Source organism: Aythya ferina (genome assembly GCF_964211825.1).
Source record: "Aythya ferina genome assembly, chromosome: 21".
NCBI lineage: Eukaryota > Metazoa > Chordata > Aves > Anseriformes > Anatidae > Aythya > Aythya ferina.
The window spans coordinates 1,858,956-1,884,931 of NC_140319.1; the positions used below are offsets into that span (position 1 = coordinate 1,858,956).

General features: G+C 40.5%; 1 protein-coding gene across 3 annotated transcripts in view; it reads right to left on the bottom strand.

The window, feature by feature from the left end:
• The window catches only part of CAPZB (capping actin protein of muscle Z-line subunit beta), a gene marked incomplete at its 5' end in the record, with an annotated part of 62,355 nt that overhangs the window by 8,769 nt on the left and 27,610 nt on the right, over positions 1-25,976 (bottom strand). For all 3 annotated transcript variants that reach the window (XM_084494845.1, XM_084494846.1, XM_084494844.1), the window contains 4 exons: positions 4,425-4,541; positions 5,067-5,208; positions 17,856-17,969; positions 23,062-23,183. In XM_084494845.1, coding sequence (XP_084350971.1) covers positions 4,425-4,541; positions 5,067-5,208; positions 17,856-17,969; positions 23,062-23,183 — 495 coding nt within the window. The remainder of the gene's footprint in view (positions 1-4,424; positions 4,542-5,066; positions 5,209-17,855; positions 17,970-23,061; positions 23,184-25,976) is intronic.

Here is a 25,976-nt window from a genome sequence, read left to right on the forward strand (position 1 = left end):
TCTCAGAAAGGCACCTGTTAGTCTTGGTTTTTAAGGAGGGGGGGCTCTAGGAATCCGACCAGCAAAGTGCAGTTTTGACTATCTGCCAGGAAGCTGGAAGGCTGTATCTACTTTGCATAAAGTGAAACAGGACCATATGACTGCTCTTACTCTAAATAAAAATGCAGCCTAAGGAAACCACAAAGCTCAGCCAAAGCAGTACAGTGCCGTGGCAAATGAGTAATGCCAACATACGCTACAAAGAGGACAGAACCTTAATGTCTGTCAGACAGAGAGAGAATCATCTGCCAGGCATCTGTCTTGAATCAGGAGGCGGGTGGGAGTTACCTGCAGCCACTGGAGAATGTGCAAGGTAACTGAAAAGCTGCTGGCGTTTCCCATTTCCCTGTAAGCATCGCTCCTTTTTGCAATCTGAAGGTAGAGCTCCTTTCCTCTCAGATGTACAGCCCTTCAATCTGCAGCCCTTCATTGACGCAGACAGCACAAAACACACTGATCACTCTTTCCCTATCCAAATTCCAGCCTCAGCCCTTGTATTTACTGAAGCCTGCCAGTATCGGATGTGTGCTGAGAGTTACTTCCTCCATCCTGGCCTGCGGTGCTTCAGCTCCGAGCTCTCTTGAAAAGCATCCAGGCTTGTCTCCAGAACACTGACTGCCTGGAAGAGCACCCTTGTTTAGACAACTGTAAAAATAGAACATCTCTATCTGATTTTTCTTGCCTTTTTGGGGAGGACCATAGCAAGAGGAGGGCACAAAATACAGCTTTAGCCTTCCAGTTGCATCAGAAATTTCTTCTCTAATGTCATTTGTAGTCAAAGTGGGATGGCTACAAACACAAATATAGACGCAGTGTGTAGCACCAGCACATATTGCTAAAGATAACTACACAGTCTTCACCAGGCAAAAAAAAAAAAAGTGTTCTCCCATACAAAAGGACTCCTTCAATAAGGAACTAATGCAATGTCCAATGTGAAGATGTCACTGAGGCTGTAATTCTCCCTGTTTTCAAAGAAATTGTGCTATAGATCCCACATGCACAGAGCTGGCTAAGAATCGCTCATCCTCTCAATAGTTTGTACATACACATAAACCAATTATGAATGTACATAAATTAAGTAAAGAAATTTATATCACAATATACATTTTTGAGTTGTGTGTGTACATATACACACATTTCTATATTTGATCAGGAAAGTATTTGAATTCCATATTTTAACCAAAACTGTTCAGAACATGACATTTCAATTAGTCCACACTCCAACTGTCATGAATACCTTTACATAACTGAATGGATAAAGGAAAAGCCTTAAGTTCTCATTTGAAAACCACTAAGTCAAGTAAATTTAAAGCTACACGAAGGAGATTTTCAACTTCCTAAAACAGGTCAGCTCCTCACTCAGTGTGTCATGTCTCTTCTCTTTCCCTATTCTGCCTACTTACAAATGTAAAATTCTTGTACAGTTACTCTCCAATTATAAACAAAGACAAAGGGACAACAGTATAGATATCCCAGCTCCTACAGCAGCACTTGAACTGCATTGGGAAAACCACTGAGAAGTAGCAGTTTAGCAAATTGGAAGAGAGGCATCAGTTCTCACTGTATGACACTAAAAAGTAGACATAGGAGAGGGAAATGACTTTAAGCAGTATCTACCCAGAACATATCATCCCATGGCCCCAAGCCAGGTGTAGGAACACTGAAATATATGGTGTCTTGGACAGGGAGAGAAAAAAAAAAAGACGTTATTCTTAGGAATTCAACATTTGGAATACCCTTATAGCAGGAGCCTTCTAAGAGGAGTTTGGGGATATTCTGGAAATGTAAAGACAAGTTTCTCCAAACTGTCTCGATAAAGGCAACAAAAATTAAAAACAAAAAATAGGTATATTTGTGTCTGATGTGGGGCAACAATGTTTCAACAATAGGAAGTGACAGCAGAGAATGTCTTGGGCTCTTTTAGATTCGGTTCTGCCACAGTGCTGTGCTGTGCTGCCCATTTACAGAACAAACAGGACTTGCACCAAGTGTAATCTGCAGACATTAGGAAGGGGAATTACTGAGCAAGCGTTTTCATAAGAAGTTGCAAACGCTCCCCATAGCATTTCAGCGTGAGACATGCCCAGCTCTCTGTAGTTGCCAGAGGTGGTAAATCAGGAGGCATTCCATTAGCTGTTCCTTTGCGCCTGCTCCTGGCCTCTAAGTTAATCATTCCAGTCAACGCTTGAAAAGTAACCAATTTGCAGCTATGAGGCAAAACTGATTTCAAAGTAATGGCTCTCAACAGCCTTGCCTTTCCAAGCATTGAAAGGTTCTCTGTGCCATCAGTTTATAAGCCAGGATATTACAAAGCTTGTGAACACTTCAAACGCTTCCACTGAAATATACGGACATCTGCTCTTCACATTTTAGGATCAAAGGTGGTCAAGTACCTTAAATGTTGAGTTTACCAAAAACATGAACAATTTATCACAGACAAAATTATTTCAAAATTATGCTTAGAACAAGAGATTACCAATATTGTCTAAGTTAAACAGTAACATGCCATTCAAGAGAGAACTAAAAGCTACTTTCAATGCTTAAGTTCACTGCAGGCTGTATAAAAAGCCCATCAAAAAGTACAAACAAAACCTGCTGTCCCTAGGTAATGGGGCAAACTGATTTTACAGCACAAAAAGCAAAAGCCTGGCACTCAGGAGTTTAGTCCAGCTACAGCCAAATAAGCAGCTCAGGACAAAGAGCTCCTTTTCCCATAGCACACCTCAAGGCATGATGAAGATCTCATTTTCTGTGCTGGATTCTGACGAAGCCTGTCCCGTTAAGCCTGCAAAGCAGAAAATCTCCAGCCCAAAGCTGAGTTTTAGATTTTAAGTTTCCTTTGTTTGTGCAGAAGCAGTGCATCATTACCCCAGTGGCTTCTTTATGGTTACTTACATTGGAAGCAGGCCCCTGCTTTAATGCATCACATATGAATTAAATGGTCTACTGTTAAAATGATGACAGAAGCATGAATCTCCCCACTAAAGCTAAGAGAGTGAAAGTCAAACTAAACAAGGCCCAGCACTTCAGGCCAAGGTGTACTGAGGACACCTATTCTCAACAGACTCTTGTTTTTTTTGGCAAAGCTCTCACACACCATAAGGCCATGGCTCGAGTCAAGCCCTTGGCGTCCACTTCACAGCTATGATTTAAAGTCTTAGGAAGGCCTGTGATTAAATATTTGTCCGGGTCACCATAACTCGGGTGTAAGTACTGCAAATGTTTTAAAAGAGTACACAATGCTCAAAACTGTCTCCAGACGCCTTTTTCTCCCCTCCTGCTCTTGCAGCAGCCTCTTTTGTAAATCAACGTGGAAAAAAAAATCACCTAGGAGCAAGCTTCTGTGACTACAATGCTAATCCAAATCAGTTCCTCTCTCTGCCATCACTGATCCTTTGTTCCCTCACCTGCCTCAAACCTCTACAAAACCATGGAGTGTTTAACAGCCTGCATTGTCCTTTGTATCGAAACCAATGGTCTGCCCTGGGAAGTCTCATAAAGGAGTCTTAGCAACTGCCAATCTCTCTAGCCACTCACAACCACACAATACGCCTCCTGTCCCCCAGAGTTTATTACTCCTCTTGAGTCGCTGACTTCCACAGTCCAGATCTTGAGCAACCCCAATTCATCAGCAGCACGCCATAAAGAGAAGGGACCCTTTGGGCAGGTGGCTGGGGCAGAAGCACCTTCAGCCAGTGAAGTCAGTCTCTGACAGGTAAGACCTGGCAGACCTACGATAGCAGCACTGCCTGAACAGCCATCAGTGTGGCACCTTCCCTCTGAAAAATGGCTTTCTCAAGAAGTCGTCTAAGTAACTAGAACTGGCACAAAAAACAAATGACTAGAAGATATTTATTTATTTAAATCATTGTCCTGGTACAGCAGGATGAAAAATACTGAAGAAGGATACTAGAAGATACTTGAAGCCTAAGAACAGAAGAATCCTAGGGTCTATGCAAAATACAGGTCTGGCCTACCTTGCTTTTTAAAAAAAGAGATGCAATGTTTTTATAATCCTATTGGAATTTTCTAGTAATGAAGTGGGCAAATCTTAAAGATAAAATGATCTGTCCAGGCAACACATGCAGAAGTATAAAAGTTTAAGAGTACCAACCACAAAACCAAGACTTAAAATAAAATCTGATGTCCTACCGAATATTTTGTATTTCTAATTGAAAGCTATTCTGCCATCAGGCAAAGCTGAAAGGGCTTCCTGGTAATCACACGACTGCAGATTAACTGCTTCACTGGACTGCATATGAAGCAGGAAAACAGATGTTTATACAACACCTCACAAAATAAACTTTTTGTTCCCAGCTGAGGCTACTGGATACATAAATAAGGCAAGGGGCTGTAGGGTATTCCAGTGCAATTTGCAGACCTACCTGTCTGGTAAGGCTCCCGCCAAGGTTCATGGTACCAGAACCAGTTTTATTAGTCTGCAACCACAGCATCACTGTGGAGGTCAGCTTGTAATGAGCAGTACGGCCGCTGGATTTCTCCTAGAAGTGGAAGGATAAGAAAAAGGAAAGACACAAAAGATTAAAACCCCTCCAAAAACTAAAAGGTGGCTGGCCCCAGAGATTGCATATGCAACAGGAGAGGTACATTTAAGTGCACGTACAGAGCACAGTCTATTTCTGACAGACAATTGCAAGCATGCACCTTTCTACAATTTTCCAAAAGCAAATCTAGCTAGAGCAATTTAACCTCCCATTACCTTGTTTTTATTACCTAATTTGTGGTATTTATCTGTAGACCTTTACATTAAAAAAAAAAAAAATCTCAGAATCACACACACAGAAAGTAACATACTTTCAATTCTTCTGGGATTCTTTTTGATTACAGCCCTGACTTATCTTTATCCAAATTGCTTCAGGGAATTTTCAAAAATTAACATGGAAAAGAAGTTTACAGCCCCTAACACAATATTGTATTGTTCAGTGGAACACCTGTGCTCGTTAACTGTCTGGAATTAACTGGGTTTTGTTTTCACTTAGGAATATCAGCTGCCCCAGAGGCTGTACCTGAACCTCCACCACGTGGATGGAATCCCAGCATCCCTTAATCTTCTTTGATCCATCTCCAGCTTTCTTAATGAGGATCACACCAGCAAAACCATGATCCAGATCCCAGAGGTAGACAGAGGAGACTCCACCTTCAAAATACCTGCAGGATGCAATCCAATAGGTATGTTAAAAGTAAACAACATCTAAATCAGAGCCTAATAATAATAATACAGAATCTTTATATCCTACCAAAGATTTTTAATGGTAAGACAGCATTCTCTCAATAGTTAGATACCTGGAAACACACCAGTTCATATCATCTTATAATACACATTTTAATTACAAAAAAACTATGTTTCTGTAAAGGAGAATAAAAGTCTAGTGAGAAACAAAGCTAGCTATGCTTTTCTACAGTACTTGAGCAAACAATTCCTCTTTAATTGCATTCCAATTAAATGTAACAGCTGGTGAAAACACAAGCTACAAAGTAGGCTGAGTGTAAGACTATTTTACAGTTGGTTTTCTTTCCCCCCCCTTCTCTCCTGCTATTGGGCAAGGCTGGAAGTTCTTTACAACAAGGTCTGCTAATTAAGACAGAAGGGAGCAAGTAAGTAGCTTTATCCTGCTGTCTCAAGAGTTTGTGTGAAGCTGACTTACTGATTTATTCCAAGTGGAATTGAATCAAAACCCAAAGTTCTTAGAAGAGATGCTGTCTAGGTTCACATGTTATTCCAGCCTCAGATACAGCAGATGACAGAAACCACCTAAATCTCAGGTTTCTGGTAGTACAAAGTACACTGTTAGAAAACTAACAAAACAATGACATCTGCAGAACTCAATTCCTTTACAGCACTACTGCCAAGCTCCTTACGTGCTAGATGAAAGACACTTTAAAATAATGGTAAACAACCCAAGGCTGTAGGAAGGGTGATGCACAAGGAGCAAATTTGGCTTCTAGAAAAATGAAACTGTAACCTACCGCATTTAACAGCCGTCTCCATTCTCAAGTTATCAAAGAGCCATAATGAGCATCACACAAGAGGGAATACTTGTCATGGCACACAACTCATAGATCTCATTGATGAACTTAATGCTGCACAGAACCACCACCTCTGGTGAAAGGTTAAGGAAAGGAGGAGAGGCAGCTTCGGCAAACACAGATGAATGACAAGAAATTTTAGTAGTCAGATGGTTTTTATTCTGACTGTTCTGCAAGTATGTATATAAAGAAGACAAAACACCTGGGAATTTCTTGTCTGAAGGAGAGCAAAAGCCCATCACCCAGAGAAACGAGCTTTTGTGACAGACAGTTCCCAGGAGCCCTGCAGATTAAGCAGCTCCGTGTTATTGCCCCTCGCTGGCACGAGTGGCACAATCACAAAGATGTGCAAGTGACTGCATGTTTCTCCTCAGCAAGAAAGGACAGAATCACTCATTGCCAACGTGAAAAACTTGTTGAAACCCCCCATCTTCATGTTCTCCTCCTTTCTAAACATGATCCTGACAGTTATTAATGGCATGTAAGATTTCATTTATTGTGTGTTTTGGACTTTGTCTTAGCTTGAAGTGCTGCAGATTCAGCGACGCTAACGTATCCTTTTCCACAAGCCAAGAGAAAAGGTATCAGGAAGGTATTACAAATAGCTTATGTAGCTTTGAATGTTTTCTCTGCATTTAGAGATGGGTTTGGTATTTTTTTTTTTAAGGCCTAAAACAACCCTGATTCTCCTCAGTAGTGTGCATCCATGCCTATACCAAAATCAATTCTGTCCCAAGGAGTGTATACGACTTCATGTTAACTCATCACACATCATTTTATTTTCAGTGGTTGCCTACTGCTAGTCACCAACAAGCTTAGACCAGGCATTTAGGAAACAACCATACACAGCACTGCCCAATGATATTTGTTAGGCAACCGAGAGCATGCCATCAAAGGAAAGCCCTTAGCTCCACAGGCATGCTAAAGCCAGACTTCCAGCAGGCAATTTAAACCTAACAAACCAACAAACACCATATCCCCTGGGGAATTCACAAATGGATTTTGTTTAATGCAGTTAACAAGAATTTCAGTCCCTCAGCAAAGCTGAGCTCCAACCTGACTGATGCTTCCTTTGACCAAAGAACAGTTTGACCAGTTTGACTCAAAGACCAGAGAACACAAAGCACCGCCCATTTCCACAGAAAGTTTGCTTGAAGTATTCATATAAAAAAAAAGTGATTTCATTCAAAAAGAACTGAGAAATCGCTGAGAATATTAGTGCGTACAGACAGTTTCCCCTATTACACACTTTATGAGCTTGCTATGAGCATGAAACATTAATTAAGACAGGGACTGAAACAAGGTTTGGGGAAATTTATTCTTACCTACTGTACTTTGATCCTAATGACATGAAACAGGAAAAAAATCATTTTTATGTGGTTCACCTTTATGAGATTTTACATAAAGGCTTTTGTGGGTATTTTAAGAATGTGCTAAAATGTTGTCTGAAACCACATAAAACCATCTGAAGAACCTCCTGCCAGAACTAACAGTGCACACATGGAAATGCTTTAACTTGCCTTTGTATATTTAATGAATCAAATATAGTATTAATATTGTTTTAAATACTAACATGCTATTTCAATAAAGTTGCTTTGACATAGTCAGATCCAGTATTTTGAGACTCAAACAACAATGCCAGTGATTGAACCATTATGAATCCAAGGCATGCCGGGATAAATATTAGCCAGAGCCTCCTCTGTGTTCCACCAATACATAATAATTCCAAAACATCACTCATTCTTCACGGGGAGAAAATATATAGAATAGGTCACAACATTAGATTTTACCTTTCCCCATGCAGCAACTAAAATGTACTGAAGTGGGATTTTCTGAAGACTATCAAATCCCATGAAAGCCATGTTGGAAGAGGGGAACATTACTTGAAACTTGTTTTCTTCAAGAAAAATTTATTAGTAATACAGGTTAATTGGCTGCTACACGAAGAAAAACTGGATGACAGACAAATTGTTAGGAATTTAAATCTACACTCAAACTTGGCCTTGCAACAAATCCAGACTATCTCCAAGAAACCCCTTCACCACAGATTAAAAAAAAAAAATAAAAATCAGCCCTTACTAAAATCCGAGCATGAGAGAGAATCAGCTTGGAAAAAGTTCCTGGAAGGCATAAACAGGCATCTTCCCTGTGATGGAAACGGATGGGCAAACCAGAGCACATACCCATCAGAACCAGAGGCAGTATTTGCAGCAGAACAATTTGAAAGCCCCCCACAGATCCTGGATGGAACAGAATTTTATTTGACCCCCTGTTCTTGATACACGTTTTTGGTATGTTACCCTCCCGTTTTTAAGTGGCACGTCTCTGTTTTCTAAAAAGCTTGAGTTCTCTCCCAAGGTATCCAAGGCTCAACATAAGGCAATCATCACTTCTAAGATGGGCAAGAGACCCGATGTGGGAGGAAAACTGCAGTTCCTAATGGGGTACCTCAGAAACATCCCCAAAGGGTAAGCTGTTCTCAAAGGATGGCAATTCAAAGAAAAACTATTGGTCCTCTTCTGCATAAGAGCACAGACCTTTCTTGCGCAGAGCACAAGGGGGACAGTCCCTGCACTTACCTACAGGCAGAAGTTTGTTAGAGGAACAACAAAAAACAGTCCCATGGTTGTCATGAGCCAGTCATGGCCCTTGACCAACACGCTAAAGGTTATGCTGCCAAACTACATCTGTCTGCTCCGAGGACAGAGTTCTTCCATCTCCGGTAAAACCACCTTCTATAAAGCTGCCCAGGAAGTTGGTTGAGTGGCATATGGCCCAGCAAAATCACTCTTTCTCTCTGCAAAATTCAGAATAGCATTCCACTCAAAATCAATTCTAGTTTTAATGTCATGATCAAACACTTAAGTTTTATATCCGTTACTCATCAACCACAGAACTCCTGGAAAAAGCTGTTTTATACAAAAAATGTCACACTCAGGACTGACCTACTTTATGAACGCAAGAATAAAAGAAAATATTTAAGCTAAGAGTGATCCAAAGCTTTATGAAGTGTTTGAAGTTTAAGCGGGTGGAGAGACAGGATGGAAACTTGTTTAAGGAACTTGAGCTGTAACCAGGCTGAAACAGAAAAGACCGTGGCCAGAACAAAGCCATAACTTCAAGAGGGACCTATCAGGGGAGGAAATCCCCAGCTTCCAGCAGATACCTCAGTAAAGGGGGACAGATTAATCATTTTGTTTTACCGCTAAATAACAGATCAGAAAATACACCACAACCTTCCCAATAGCATTCTATTTCTCAGAAGCCTTACTAATGAATGTTGGACTGTATGCTGAGAAAATAAGTTTCCACCACACAGCAATAAAAACAAGCTATGACTCTCAATTACACTCTAGAACCAAATCACTCATCCATAAAAACAGTTGTGTATTTTCCAGTAAGGAACGGAGAGCCAAAGACAGTGGGTGGGTTTTTCTATCTGGCTTATGACTCCTGCAGCACACAAAACCCTGATGCCAAAGTACCCATACCTGGAATCTCAGAAGGACCACGAAGATCTTCAAAAGAGTTGCAGTATTTCAAATTGGCTCTTGCAAAGCAGCAAAATATATTTATATATATGTGTGTGTGTATAAATTCCCCCCTCAACGTTGCACAGATACCTTTTCCAACTAGAGAAGTTCAGCACAGAAAGGGAAGTGTCTCCATTTAGATCAATTTCTTCCAACAGACCTGTCTTTAAAAAAAAATCTGCCCCAGAGGAAAATATTGAGCATTCACCCTACAGATGTTTTCACTACAGTGACAATGATCAAAGTCACAACCAGAGAAGCTAGTGTCTAACAGCAACCAGACACGTTACCTGAAAGATGAAGTGAGGAAGCTGACACTTCAACTATTATAAAAACAGACGATGCTAATGGCAAACGACTTGGTAACAATCCCCCAGTCCTCCCCCTGTGCTTGCTTGTACCCCGTAATTTCAAACCAACACAAACATGAAGGAAACGGGAAATTTTAGCAACCCACTCCCTACCAAGCCCAAAACATTGCTAAGGTGTTTATTCAAATCACCTGCAACCTTGTAGCTCAAAGGGGAAAAAAGTTGTTAGGACATCAAGAGATCAGAATTGTCAGTAAATGACTTCACTGCCTGTGCCCAGCTTTCTAGTAATGAGGCTTGAGCGCCTGTTTTTTACTAAAAAGGGCAGGTTGGTACCAGCAACACCAGGATTTAACTCTTCTCCCACTGAATACAGTGGATTTCAAATTCTTCTCTCTCCCCTTCTTTGGTCCCAGGAGAGTAACTGTATAATGCTTTAAGAATGTTACCTAAATACTTACAAGGAAGAAGGTAAAATGTTTGTGTATTCAGAGCAGCTGTTTTTCACCACCGTTTATGAACGCAGCCCAAAGTATGCCCACGGACTCTGTACAGGTATTTTACAGAAATTCTTTCCAGCATACACAGGTGCAAAAATCCCTGGAGCAAACATACCAATCTCGTTAGGTATGTGTAACTTCAATGCCAGTTGTACTTAAAAGCACACATCTGGACCGTGGTGGGATGACTCAAACTGTGAAGCAGAGTTGTGAAGTGTAGGAACTCTGCATGGAAGGAAAACAGTATCCAAACAATGGGATCCTGAAGGCTAAATATCTTCCAGAACCTCAAATTTTGTGTTTTCTGGTACCTCTCATTATTAAAACAGAACACAACGCTGTATTGCTCACATTTTCCTTACCACCCAATCGCTCTTGGCAGATGGAACCTAATGACCAAATCCTTCTTGGGAAGTCACCTCGAAACAGTTCCATTAGACAGCTAATAACGAAGACAATGGGCCACTTTGTAACACGGCCAAATGCGTAACGGGTTCATTACGCACAAGGAAGCACCAACTGCTACCAAGTCTCTCACTCACACCCATCCATTCGACCAGCGCGCTCTGCAGAGACAGCCCACAGCTCCATCAACCAGCAGTCTGACACATTTTAGATGCTGCCAGCTACAATTCAAATACGGGTAGGAGGGGAAAAGGCAGCAGCAGAAGCCTCGCGTGTCATGTACTACGCGTGCCAGAGTCTGCACAGGCTATAGATTTCGTGTGAGAGACTTCTTTCTTCAAATATGCATTTATCAGATATGCTGCGAGATGGCTAGGACTAGTTCTTACTCTATTCTTCAAATTTCCATCATGAGAACACCGTGCATTTGTGACAGAAGTTAATTTCTGAGTACAAACACAGACATGTATTATTAGAGAGAATCAGTTCAAAAATTCCAGATCACAGTAAACTGATACTTTAAAATCTAGTCCCGCTCCATTTTTGAAAGTATGTAAATCACCTCATTTTAGGGATTTAAAACCTTCAGAGAGCGGTGTTTCAGAATAATGCTGCATCATCAGCACTGGCCTCATAACCCGAGCTCGCTCTCTCCAGCATTCAGATTTTATGTAATCACACAGAACCGTGGGAACCCAAGGGAAAACTCCTCTGCTGAAAATCGCAGATTCAGAAGATAAGAATGCAGTCTGTCCAGAAATGCTCCAAAATGAAGCACCCAAAAAAAAAAAATCAGATGAAGAGCAACTAATTTAGTTTTTACAGCATGTAAGTATACTTTATTTTTCCTCTTCTCTTCTAAATTCACTCTGTATAATGCCTAACAACTTCAATTTTGGAGCTGTTTTGAGTTTTAAGCTGGCTACGGGTGAGCTAAAGAAGGGACCCCAACACTGGTCTGTTTACACTTATGTCTAAACAATTTCCTTGGGAAAACATCATGGTTTTAATTTTAAAAGCACACGGACATTAAAGCAGCGAGCATCTTGGCAGTTTAGGTCTGTCTTATGAAACTTCATCTTGTACTTATCAGTCTAACCCGGAGGCAAGAATCACACAGATGACATAATCCTGATGTCACACCCTATTGTGCAAAAGCCTAGCCAGCAGTGAGATGGAAAGTCAGGTTTCCTTAGTGCTAGGATGCATAACAAATGCATCTGGATTCAATCTGCAGGGCCCTTGCTGTGAAAACCACAGTAACTATCATGCCCAAGAGAAAGCCATCACAAAGGGCTAGTAACCATTAATGAGGAACAGTGAGCTAATGGCAATAAAGTCACTTCAAAGCTTTCCATGGGTTTTTAGTTTAGGCAAACTAAGTTTACATCTAAACACAGACAGAATGCTTATATAAAGAGCTTGCAGCTGCCTAATCACTTTGTGAGCTGAAAGTTACACTGCGGGCTGCAGGGAGCGAAGCTCAGCGGCTGCTCCCCCATGTATAGCTACAGGCAGGAGCACTGGTAGTGTCTGCTAACCCCAAATCATTAATTACATCCCTTACATCTGGTCCTCTCTTTTTATTTACTTGGTGGGATAGGTGCATGTTCTGTATACAAAATAAATCAAATTTGGTCAAACCGATAAATACAACAGTTCCTTCAAACATTCTCGGAAGCGCAGAGTGTTTTCAAAATCAGAGAGGAATGAACTCTGCTCAGAGGATGTCATGGTCTATCAGATCACGTAAAAGGATGTATGATACCAGGTAAAGGGGTACAGAAAGTCAGGGAAGAACACATGAGATAACGACTGTAGCAGCAATCTGAAAGAGTTAAAGTTGGAGGGCGGCCCTAATACAGTTTTGCCATTGTTCCCTATGAAGTGAAGTAAAGAAAGGTTAACACCAGAGGTGGTTCATGCACAGAACCCAAAACAAACTAAGGCAAAAGGTAAGAACAGCTAAAAAGAGTAAAGCTATCCAGAGCTTCCAGGACATTTGAAGATACTTGGTGGTAGAGACAACATCAAAAAGTTCAGTGGTGAAGAGCCAGAGTCTAGCCAAAATGAGACATCCCTGACGTTGAGCGAATCAAGGCTGTTCAATGAGATAAAACATCAATAAAAGTCACCCCTGAGCATTCCCATAGTTAAAAGGCATGGGTGCCATCCTCAGCATTTCTAATACCTAAGAACATTAAAAATACATCATAAATTTGAGTGACAAACTCCATTTCAGACAACTGCAATCCAAGATTCAGTAACAAGAGGATTATACGCAATGAAGACATATTTTAGAGGTCAGTCCTCTCCCAGACCTCCTTCCACTCCTATCAAATTCCTCATCCAGAGCCCTAACGTAAGTTGAAAATAGATCAACATCAAAACAGGGGCAGAAGCAAAAGTTCAAGGCTTCATGACTTATTCTGTTGAAGGAACTCAAAGCCCTAATCAATAAAAATATTCTGAGGAGCAGAATGACTCTAAATGCATGTCAGGTTACTAAACTAGTCCAGAGTTGCCAAAACTCATCTTGTTTGTAGAGATATTCAGATCAGCAGCATCCTTCCCCAGGGAGGTCTATTTAATCACTTCAGAAATGATTTCTTCCAGACAACAAAGAGCGATTAGATTACTTAATTAAAGCACTGATTATCTCCAACCCAAAACAACAGAACACAGAATCTAAAATGAATAGATTTATCCAGACGCCCTGGTCCTCATTACGCTTTGATTTCAATCAATTGCACACACACGTCAAGAGAAGGGCAATAAATTACAACCATGTGTTTGAAGAAACTATCTTCACAATATTGAAGTGGAAAGCCAAAGCTCTAACTGAATGGTGTAAGATATTAGACTTCCATCTGGGAATAATAACTCACTGAACAAAAACATACCAGGGCATTAGCTTCAGGCAGTGTCTGAGTTAAACCTGGCAGCAGGAGATCAAACTTAAACAGTTGTTTTTCTGGGAAAGTGACATGCATTTTGGTAAAACAATAACTAAAAAATATGCTTGTTGTTTTGCACATACAATAGAGAGCCTAGTATTGGTGTGCTTCGACCCAAGGAGACATGAACATTTCTCCAGAAATAAAAGGTGGGCAATCCAGTGATGCTTAAAAAGCAGTTTGCATTAAAACAGACCCTTACAGGAAATAACTTAGGAGGCACTGATGATTCCACGCTCTAGAAAATTTTTTCTCTTCAAGCTTTCATGATTTGAAACTATTTTATGGGATCCTACAAGACTTTTCCACTTGTTCTCACACTGTACTCATTCTGTGTGCCGGCCAATAAGCTTTTTGAGACAAAACTCAAAAGAAAGACCAACCACCAGTGAACAAATCTGAATGGATTATTTCACACAAATTGTTAACAAATGCATAACAGGCTGTTTCCCTCAAACCACCCACGCTAGCAGGTGTCATCCCCTTGGGAAATGGCAAATACATGCTGATGACTCACTAAATGTAGGTGGATACTTACCACACCTGATTACAAAGAAATCTAAAAAGGCATGGTATGTGGGCCAAATGGGACTGACAGAAGGAAAAACTGAAACTATTACAATTTTACAAGAAGCCCAAAATGAACTCTGTGAGATATTATCACTTACTGCGCACAAAGGTAAAAAGGGAGATAAACCAAAGGAATCTTGGACCTCACGCTGGGTGCTGAGGGGAAAGAGCACGTATTCTCAAAAGTACTTATTTGTCTTTGGAAAATGAGCATCCTCCTCTTCTGCTCCCTGCTGGGATGACCAGTAAGAGATGCATTCTAAAGCTGGCGAGTGAAGCAAGCATCACGCAGAGCATCTCAGAAATAAGTGCTTACAAGGTATTAATTTAGGCCAGGGCAGGAAATGCTCCATTCCCTTTATTTTTGTGGTTAGTATTTTGTCTCAAGGAAAAGCCTTGTACGTCCTTTCACAATCACTTATCAGCTGTTTTCGATGCATTGAGAACTACAATCTAAAGCTTGAGTTTCAAACTCCCTCAGCACCCAACTATAAGCTACCACTCAATGTAAGAAATCCAAGCATACTGTGGGCAGGTTTTTGTTGTTGTTTTGTTTAAAATAAAAAATAATAATAAAAAAATTTCGCTTTCTTGTATACAGGTTCTTCTGGTGCAATCAGCAACAAATTGCTTGTGCAGCCTGAACTCACATCCACCCATGATCTTCCTCTTCTAGCCCTAGGAATCAATGACAAGGCCCCGCAGCGCAGTGTCCTTCTGTGACTGGCTAGAGGACTGCAACCAAAAGATCCAGCTCTTTAGTCCAGCAAGGCTGAGAAACAAAGCCACAAACTGCTTTCAAAAACCTAGCAGAAATCCTCATTCCAAGAACAACGCAGGAAATTCAAGCACCCTGGAGCCTGGTGTTCTCTGTGAATGACTGCTTACACAGGATTATTTTTGTATGAGCTGTTACCTCTCTACCATAAAACAGCATAACTGAGGTTAGAGGTGTAGATCAAAACCATTCTCTACCCCGTCCAGAAGGGGGCAGAAGAGCCTCTTAAGGGACTGCTGTGTTAGACCTTGGTCCATCGAATCAGAGCTGCCTTTTCATCCTCTTAACCTGCAATGAAATCTCAAAGTCTAAAAGTGCAACAACTGCTGCACTTAAACTATTTTTTTTTTTATAAAGAAAGTACTTATAACGTGAAGTATTATTGTCACCTACAAGCAGGCTGTCTGGAAACCCCATCCAAGTGCACAGGGACAATGAAAGTCACTACAGGATAATTCAAGAAACTTTTTTTTGCCTACAAAAACCTACAAAACCTGCCTCCAAAAATAACATCACTACTAGAAGGTGTGCCCCTGTTATAAACCCTCCCAAATAACAAAAATCGTCATTTCCACAGAAGATACATTATATACAGTATCAATATACAGTATCAAAGACTGCCAAAATACTACCCCCCCCTTTATTTTATTTATTTATTTTTTAATCCAGCAGTATTTTTCAAACGAGCCTGAATTTTTTCACAATGCTGGAAAATCCCTGTTGTGACTGGGTCTGCAATCTGAAGTGACAGTGATAACGTTGTACTGGAACTGATGCATCACACACTCCTTCCCCAGTGCTGCCAGCTGCCAAACTAGAAGGCCAGTGACACCTCTAGCAGCCAGCACTCAGACCTGCACAGTGGGTACACAGAATTAGTTCCTAGGTCTAGCAGACCATGGAAATTACATCACTGCAACTGCCACCGTGTTCTCACCTCCAACCTTCCCACACTTAAGACTCCCACAGGATTTCAGCAGCTGTTCTGCCGGTAATTGTTACAGTCATTCCCAACCTGGTATGTTGGCAAGACCAGCGAGCTGCAGTGTGAAAAGCTGGCAATTGTTAGCCCACCTCATTTTTTCCCCCTCCAATCTCCAAGTGAAAATTAAGCTTTTGCTGTCAAAATACCAAATCCAATTGTCAAGGAAACTGCAGAGTCCAACTACAAAAACAAAGCATGTTTTTATCCAAACCTCTATTGTAGGTAAAGTACAAATCATTTCCAATTTCAAGCATGAGGAACCCTTCAAGTGGTCAGGTTAAGTTTCCCTAACTTTGCAAAATCTTTCCAAAAATACCACAATTTTTACACCACTCAGCAAAATGTAAGCCACCCTTCTCCTCTTTTTCTGACACATTTTTGAGAACGTTACATGCATCAAAGTGCACCGTGCTGACAGATGCTCTTATCTAGTCTGACTATTCTGCAAGTCACAACGCCTCAGTCACTTCTGGTTGATGCCACAAGAATGAAGTCTTTGTGAGAGATCCCTCCTGCAGCCCCTCTAACACACTGCCTACAAAACTTGGACTGGCAAACCAAAAGATGAAATTTGATAAGATCTCTCCTTTTACTTCCCTACAATATATTAAGGCCACTATTGTACCACATGCTGAGCAGGGTCAGACGACTCACTCAAGTCTGAGAATAACCTGTACTGCGCTTTCCTTTCTGCAAATTAAATTTCTTTAGAGCAGTTACCATATTCAGCTGTGACTTCATGGTCAATGATCACAGACGGATTCAAAAAGACAGCCTTGGTTCCCTAAGCCTACTCATTTTTGTCTTAGTGAACAAAGCACCCTACTGGTCTGGTCTGCACCTGAAGAGTAACTGCAAACCTCTTTGCTACATGTGCAAATCCCATTCTTTCAGTGAATTCAGATACCTATAACAACTGTTGCTATATGACAAGTTAGTAACTATAAAAATAATGCAAGAAAATAGGTAAAAAGTTGTTATCTGAAAGAGAAGTGTGAAGATTAGACGCCTGGAGAAGCTACACGAAGTCACATCTTAAAAGAAGAAGAAAATTAGCAAGATTTTTTCTTTAACCTGCATTTGTTAGCATTAAAATAGTATAAATTTCAAGTGACATGATGAACTACAGCTATGTTATCTCCAGTTGTGTACACCATGAAGAAGCAACAAAGGTTATTCACCTTTTCATAGTCATTAGGGATCTCTGGTAAGAAAGCAAGCTATCATTGGACAAAACAAAGTTTCTTTGGCTTTGCAACAAATTCTTGCTTTTTAGACTTATTTGTAATCTTACAGAAAGATGGGACAATGTGCAAGTTGCTGCTACATATTTATAGATGTTTTGAGAGTACAGTCCAGAGGGAATAGAAAAAGCAGATGGTTAAAGACTGAACTTAGTCAAGATCAAAGAGAACACAGGTCATTTCAGGACAAAGATGCCATTAATTTATTCAAGAAGAGAGAGAGGGAGGGAGGCAGGAAAGCACTTCAGTTTCTGCCTTTAGCATCAGCTGACAAATTTTATCACGTTTTCAGATCAAGAAATCAGTGGATATATTCCCCAACAGAAGATCAGCTGCTGCCTTCCCTTCTTCCTCAACTATATATTGGTATGCCACTCTCAGAGGCAGCTAGTGACCACATTTCAGACCAATATATCTGCAGGTATTGGGTGCCTGCTGAAGGAAACAAAGAAAGCAGAGGGCTCTGTATGGTAGAACTGACATACAAGTCTCTGTACTGGTCAAAGGCATTGTTGGCTTCCACCTCCAGCTTGCGCAGGCGAGCAGATGGCATGGCACCGTCTTCCAGGGGAGGATCGTACTTGTTACTCCATGGTGATCTGCCAAGGAGATGAGAAAAACAGAGAGAGTTAGACAACAGAGAAACAACAAAACGTCAGAAATTTGTGGGTCACACCTAATCCACAGGAAGGGGACACTGACTCCTCAAACTCCATAGTGTAACTAGGGACCACTCCCTCTCTTTATGTTTCTACTGTATAAAAAAAAAAAAAACATGCTTGGGTTTGAAACTGTTCCTTCTTAAATATTCAAAGGTAAGGCCATACTTGTTACACATGAGATATTTAAAATTATTTTCATGCAAATACATACACTTTGTATAGTTCATTTGGGGTCTGACGATATTTGAGCCAAACTTTGCTGTCTATAATTAAGGTCTGACTTCTCCTCCACTAGTGTGATTTAAAATAAATTCTTCTTTTAACACAACATTAGGAAAACGTCTGACCAGTGTGAAGGATTTAACAGGGTTTGTAAAGCTGTAGTTTTTACTATACGATTTCTGCACGTGTGGAAGAGATTTTGTGCTCTTAATGAAAGATTTGGTATTAAAAGATTAATGGAACCCGTAGCCCATCTGCTTGGGACTTTTCTAATTCCCTTTTTGTAAACCTGCATTCTCCTTTTCATTTTCCCTGTGCATAACCAACCTACATATAGCAGTGGTAGTTTAAGAAAACGTACCTCTACCCTTTGCCTCCTCACTTTTCATAAATAGTCCAGCCAACTAGCACTAGGTCTTAATGCAGTCCATACGTAAGGGCTCTTGCCTCAGTAGCCATTTGTTATTCATTTCTCAGAAAAGCATCTAGTTTTGACATGTTTAATGCAAAGCACAAAGAACAGGCTCCACTTTGCTCTGCCCTCGTGCCTTCAAAGGACTTCAACCCTCTCTGAACAAAAAGGTGAGACATCAGGAAAAGCTAAATTATGTCACAGCAACTCAGGGCAATGATTTTCAGGTGGCAGTTCCCATTTTAAAACAGTTGCTTAAAACTCAGTCACTTCGGAGAAGACAGCTGCAGTAATGTTCGTTTACCTAACAGCTCTCTGAAATCTGGAAGAGAGCCAAACAAAAAAATCCCCCAAAAACCTATCTGCAGGGTTCCCAAAGGGCACTCCTACACCCACCAGGCAGCACACCCAAAACCAAGCCACACTGGAGACGTTCAGGCAGACAGAGCACTGACCTTGCCAGCAAGTGCAGAGGCACACAACTATTCCCTCAGTACTGTTTATATGATGTGCTTGCTTTTTCTTTCTTTACTAAGTTTTGAAGGGTAGATTAAAAATAAATAAATAAATCTGTTTTCTGTTAACTCAAAAGACTGTGCTTCTCCATCACGTTCAAGGAAACGGGTGAGCAAAGAATCCCTGCAGAAGACATGGTGGAGATACTTGAACTGCAAATAACAGATCTCTTTGCAGGCTGACGGAATGGGGCTTAGGGAAAGCCTAGCAGTGTTATTCTAGCTAGCAGATTGTGGCATTTTCAACCCATTACAGCTGGAGCCAGCAGCAACTTCACCTAAGAAAAAAAAATTATAACACAACCCTGTAATTTTTTCTTTTTGTGGAAGAGTACTCACAACACATTTAAAAACTTATTTGAAGAAAGACAGATGGACAAGAGCACTTAAATTTCAAAAGTCAGACCTCTAATTCCCCTAAAAGAGAATGTTTTTTGTTTCAGCTAACAGGATTCAGTGTTGTTGGCACCAAATTCCCCATAAGGATTCCATTTAATGGAGTGATCAAACATACTTAGAATGGAAACGTATGGACAAAGGCAGAGACCTTGAAGTCTAATATCAAAAAAAGAAAATGAGGTCTGCTTTCACAATGCAGATTCCACAGCATTTTGATATCCCCCACAAACCTTTTACTACAGGAGCACTTGCAGAAGTGCCTGCAAGACTACACACCGAAGGCTGCTCCCACAAGCAGCAGTGATACTATGATGAGATGTGAAACTATTCATTTATGGAGATCCAAGAGAGACTCCAGATGTTCCTGATCTTTGTTTGATGTGAAGAACACCAAGTCTATCTAAACACGAGGAAGGAGAAAATTGTGAGGGGCTCAGCAATGAGGATATTAATTTCCCTGAATGACGCCCCATGAAGCAGGTGGGATTATCACCAGAATGGCCAATCATCCCAGCCATTTTTTAAATTTGACTCCCAGTCCGATTATAAAGCCACTCAAAAAAAACAAACAAACAAAAAAAAACACCTACAAAACTTGATTCCCAGTGAAAAAGTCTGACTATCTGGCTTCACCTTTCCTGCAGAAATTATAAGAGGCTCAGTTGTCCACAAAATTCTTTGAAATCCTTGGATTAGTATAACAAGAAACATAATTAGCAAACACTCCGATAAGAAAACTGAAGTTTAGTTTTAAATGCACAGTAATTGGAGGTGTAGCATTTTACAGGCAGGGAATAGTATCTGAGTCCTCATCCACTGTGTGGTTCTGAAAATTTTTGTGGAAATACCAAAAGCTTTTAAAAGCACAGTAAACTCCTCCTAGATTCTGGCCTAATTGATTAAATTAGTGTAAGAGCCACTTCTCAGTAACAACTTCAGATTTTATGAGGTATGAATAACAGTGTCTGAACGCAGGCACAGAATAGGATTAACACATGTACATGTTCGCGTCACTTGGTTTTCAAAGGCTTTTGCGTTGTGTTGAAGGAAAGAATTTACTTTGTGAAACAGAGCTGAGGCCAATCAATTCCAGAAGGGAGAATCACTTCAATCCAGAACACTTGAACCAAAAGCCTTAGAGAAAAAAGAATTCTTTAAGGCCAACAACTGAATACATGAAAAAATAAAATACCTTTTCTGAAAACCCAGTAAGTCCCACATTTTTCTGAGATTTAAAAAACACAAGTCTTCTTGCTTCCTTTTAATATTTAAGGATCTTCTCAGCAAAGAAAAGATTGAGCAAATTTCTTTAGGGTTACTTTTGTGCCTGCCTCTGAGAGGGCTGCCAAATGTGCTAATTAAACATGGGGTGCTGGGGAGGGCAGGGAGCAAATGTGATTAGTTATTTAGTTATTGCAGCGTGTCACGGTTCTGTTTAACAAGTGCCTCTCCAGTTCTTCAGAGCCTCTGGTGATAAATGCTCACATCAACAGTCTAAATGGGATTCAAGGAGACTGTTAGAGACACACTGCAGCCTCAGGGAGAACGCATCTCTTGAAGGACCCACAAGAAATACAGTATCTGTGATGTGCTCCCTTCTTTGGCATCTGTCAGAAAGGATGTAGCTGCGTGCACACATCTTGTGGAGGCCAGGAGAAGCTACCAGAACTCTTTCAGCTGAACAAGCTTTCAACGTCAGAATAGTGCCCTTCAGAACATGAGCGAACACTTCACCACAGAAATGTTCTTACTTCTTGGCCCACTGTAACAAAGCATATATTTAAACAAAAAATCCTCATTGAGATTTACAGTCAGGCACAATCCAGATGCACTGTCAATCTTCACAGCCATTAGCAGTCTCCTCCTACTACTTTTAGGGCAAAATCAATCTCATTATATTGTCTGCACCGATCATCTGCAGACAGATAGGCTTTTAGTTTAGGTAAGTACCTTTCCTGCAATTCAAAGTAATTAAAAACAATTTACTTATAAACCCTCATACCTTACCTGCTTCTGTAATGATGGCCTGAGCCAAAAAAAAAAAAAGAAGTTAGAAGAAAGAAGTTAAATATTTTCTGGAATTTCACGTTGAAATAGAATATTTGTAACATTCTGGCCAAATGAAGGCAAGTCACTAGAGCAAATCTGCACAAAGCAAAGCTAAATTTTAACTGCAGATCAGTTACGATTGCTACCACCAAAAACATAAGCTGTTGCACCAAGCAGCAAAGAGCCTGAGATGCAACTCAACTGCAACCAGAAGAGTTGGAGTAGCTGAGCTGTTAACACAGGACAGAAGATGAATGGGGTTCATTACTTCACAGCATAGTGCCCTTTGTTAAGAGAAAAGAGTAAAAGCCAGGTGATGCAATCACAAAGGTTTCTGGAATATAAGTTTTGTGATTCTTAATTAAATATTTGGAACTATGGCACTGTCACTACAGATGTTAAGAAAAGGCAGGTAATGCAAAGAGGGATACAAATAGCTGTAAGTTTTGGCTGCTGAAATGTAATCATCCTAATGGGACGGGATGGAATAAAACCAAAAAAGAGAAACCACATTCAAAGCAGCTGCCAAAATACTGAACGCTCATCATAGCATTACTCCACTATTGCAGCCCTTTTAATTACATAAAGCTCGTGTTTTTCAAATATTGTCACTGTCTTTATCTATAGTCCTCGATATAAACGAGCTATTTTGGTAGAAAGATTCCTTTTCTTTGCTAAAAAAATGGGGCCAAGATTATCTAAGAGAACTAATGACAATGCACATCCAAAGTCAGACTCAATCCCTTGCAAAAGATGAGTGAAAGAACCTTTCCCAGCTGGCAAGTCCATGCTGCTTTGTTCAAAAAGATGATTTTGTTTAAACTCACTGCTTGCATCATCACTTCTCTGTTGTTATCCATTCCGGAGATTCTACATCCTTGCAAAAATAGGTGGTTTAACTTCACATCAAGGCCACTACAGCCATTTCTTCTGAAGATCCAACTGTTTTTAATCCTCTAAAACATATCTATGCTACAGAAAGCCTAAGAGAAATCTGTTAGTGTCAGCCTTTTAACAAGATGATGGCATCACATTTTAGGCTTGAGTGAATGACTGCAAATCACAGTACAGAAACCACACAGAAGCGCCAAGTTTCTAGGATAAGACATATCTTGTTCCTGCAACAGACAGACAGGGACCTGCCTTGCAAAGGTCATCAGATTAGCAACCATCCAGTCAGCATGTCTGAAACTACAGTCATCTGGAGATGATGTTTGTGTCTTTCTGTATCTGGGAGGTATTAAGGACTACTTCCATTGCCACTGTCCTACTCAAGAGAACAGCATTTGAAACAGTTCAAGATTCATCACTGAGAGGAGTTTAATAGTGTTTGTTACTATTATTTTTATTTTTTATTTTATTTTTTTTAAGACTACAATATTCTGATGTAAAAAGTAAGCCAGTTAGCTTCTTTCTTGGGATATGAACTCACCTATACGAGTCTCCATCTCTGTTGTAGTCACACAATAGATAGTCTTTTCCTACCACCTTATCCCGTGCAATCTTCAATGGCTGATCAACAGAGGAGAGGAGATCTTCACAGAGGCTTGGGACCTGGTGGATTGGAGAAAAAACAGAGAGGGAAGAAAGGGTAATATATTAAAATTAGGAGAGCCTGGTATCCCTAAGAACAGATTTTGTTATTAATAGCTCACATTTGTCCCAAAGCCAGAAACCTTTAGAAAAAATAAAAGAAATAAGAAAAAAGCCTGCACTTAAATTACAACACAGTCCTAGGCTCCCACCTCCAATAATTTCAGATTTAATTACCTAACCACTAGTGTGGTCCAGCACACTTAAATATATACAGCCTCAATGTTAGCTTCTTGCCAATGACATCTAGTAAAGTGATTGTTGAGGACTGATGAATAAAGGTAAATATTTATAATGGAGTGGGAACTAGGGAGCTGCTAAAAGAATATGCCATCCGTATGCTAGAGAGTATTTTTCACGAGCTCCCACTCTGGGTTGAGTTTAGAATAGATTCCAGGCAGCTGGCCAAACATTACCACGTTGGCTAATAAAAATACACGTGTGCGCACGCGTGCACTCATGTAAAATCAAACATCTCCTACACAGGTAGCTTATAATGGATTCATAATCCCAGCTGTCTCCATGCACTTCAAGTGGAGAAAGACGGTAAATCTGCTTTTAACATGGCCGAGAAGCTTAGATGTACTGCAAAGAGACAAAATTACATTTTGCAGCCTGAGGCTAGCATGAAAGCAAGCCAAGCAAACAGAGCAAATTCCATCCCATGGTCTCTTGTTCCGGAGCTGATGGTGGCCCTGGTATCAGTATCATTATTCCTAGGCTGCAGGCTGTGGCTGAGCCAGGGGAGGAATTCCACCTCAGGGCATGTGCAGCACTGTGTCACCTGGGGGCTGACTGAACCATCCCGAAGCTGTTATTAAATAATTGGTGTATGGTGTGTTTCCCTCAAGAAAAGAGTTCCAGATTTCCCCCCAAAGGGAAAAGGACTAAAATAAAACATCCTTTCCCCGCAGAAAGTTGGGAACACGATGGAACAACTGCTAAGTTCTTGAATATGCTGGTGACAGCAATGAGTTAATACAGAAAATTGAAGAAATAACTGATGTGAAATCTCTTCTACGTTTCATGCTACATTGTAGAGATGAAAACCTGATTGAAAACATCAAGACAAAAAGCAACCCAGGGTAAAATTAATCATTTAGTGATGAATTCACAACTCGTAAGAAATGAAAAGGGAAGAAAGAATGAAGAAAATATGGATATCTGCTTGCTTCTATTCAAGCCATTGATTCACTGACTGGTTGGTGCTATTTCAAAAGAAAAGAGCCTAAACGGAAAAAAATTAGGGGTACAACAGCTCCCAAAGGCATAAGCACAACCTATTTTAATGCGCTACAAGTATCATAACAGATCAAACTAGCTGAAACAAAAACCATAATGATCCCAAGTACAAGGAGGTTACATACAGAAGAAGGTATTAAGTCAAAGTAAGCAAAGACACATAAAACAAAGTAACCACAAAAGAAAAAAAAAAAAAGGCCAAAACAAGATGTGGCTAGCAAGAGACATAGCAGCTAACCCACATATCACCCCACAAACACACAGAGGGAAGCCAAGAAATGGTTGGTAAAGCTACTGACTGTGCTAAAAAATGATTTTTTTTATTTTTTTTTAATTTGGTCACAATATAAATAATACACAATATAATGTGGCAACCAATGATAACAGGAGAGCTCAGACTTCAATTCTTTAGAAGAGGGCAGTTATGTATTTACACAAAGCCAAATGCTTCTCCTAGGAGTTCATCCTTTGATACTTGGCGACTTGGCTGAAGCAACCTCAAAACCATCATACAGCTGCTGAGTAAATAAAAGCAGGATGGAAGCAAGCAGCTTTTAGTAAAACCTTTACTTTTTCTGAAAACAGATGATCCTAATACTCCACAGAGCTGATACAAATCAGAAGTGGCATGGCACAAGCTAAGAGCAAAGATGTATCCCTGCTCACCAGTCCATCTGGTTCCACTTTGCCTCTTCCTTCAGTTCTCCATTGCCCATTAATTTCAGGCTGACTCTTCAGGGGCAGAGCAACATTAGATGTCTACTTCTATTTTAGATGCCCATGCAACAAGCCCCACAGAGCTCACCGTTCAGAGCCATGCTCGGGGCTGCTCCTCGGTGCAACCAGCTGAGCCCATCCTTCCTTGGCTGCTCCATGGGCAGCTGTCCACCCACCCAGAGCTAAGAGCCTAGAAACAGGCTCCTCACTCCAACAGCCATTTACACGAGTAACAGTGATGAAAACATGATTTGGAGAAAAGTGGCTTTTTTCCCAGGCTCTGTTACTATTGCATTTCTTCCAGAGAAGCTTTAAGATGTGGTAAGAGAGCGCAAGAGGTTTTGCTGTACAATTCTTCAAACTCCGATATATACACACAAAATGTTTCCAAAAGAAATCCCAAACACAAGTCTGAGTCAATCCCCCTGTGGAAAAGCTCCTTATATCCATCTGAACCACGGACCCTTAAAAAAGCCCAACAAACAACAAAGTAAACACGTTCTGGCTATTCAAGAGCCTAGACAATGCAGTGTGCTACTGCCACAAGGCAAAAGCATACCTGTGGAAGTAATTTTCTGCTGGTACAATTTTCTCTGGGTACAAAATTAAGATATCACCTTAAGAGGCAGGATGAAGCCTGTGAATGACACCACCACTCTCCTGGCTCAAAGAAATGCTTTATGACAGGGCTAAGGCTTGCTATGCAGGACACGATTTCCTTTGAATTGCAAAGCTTTCAAAATCTGAGGGATAAACTTTCAAGGAATCAAGGACCATCGGGAATTCCCTCATCCC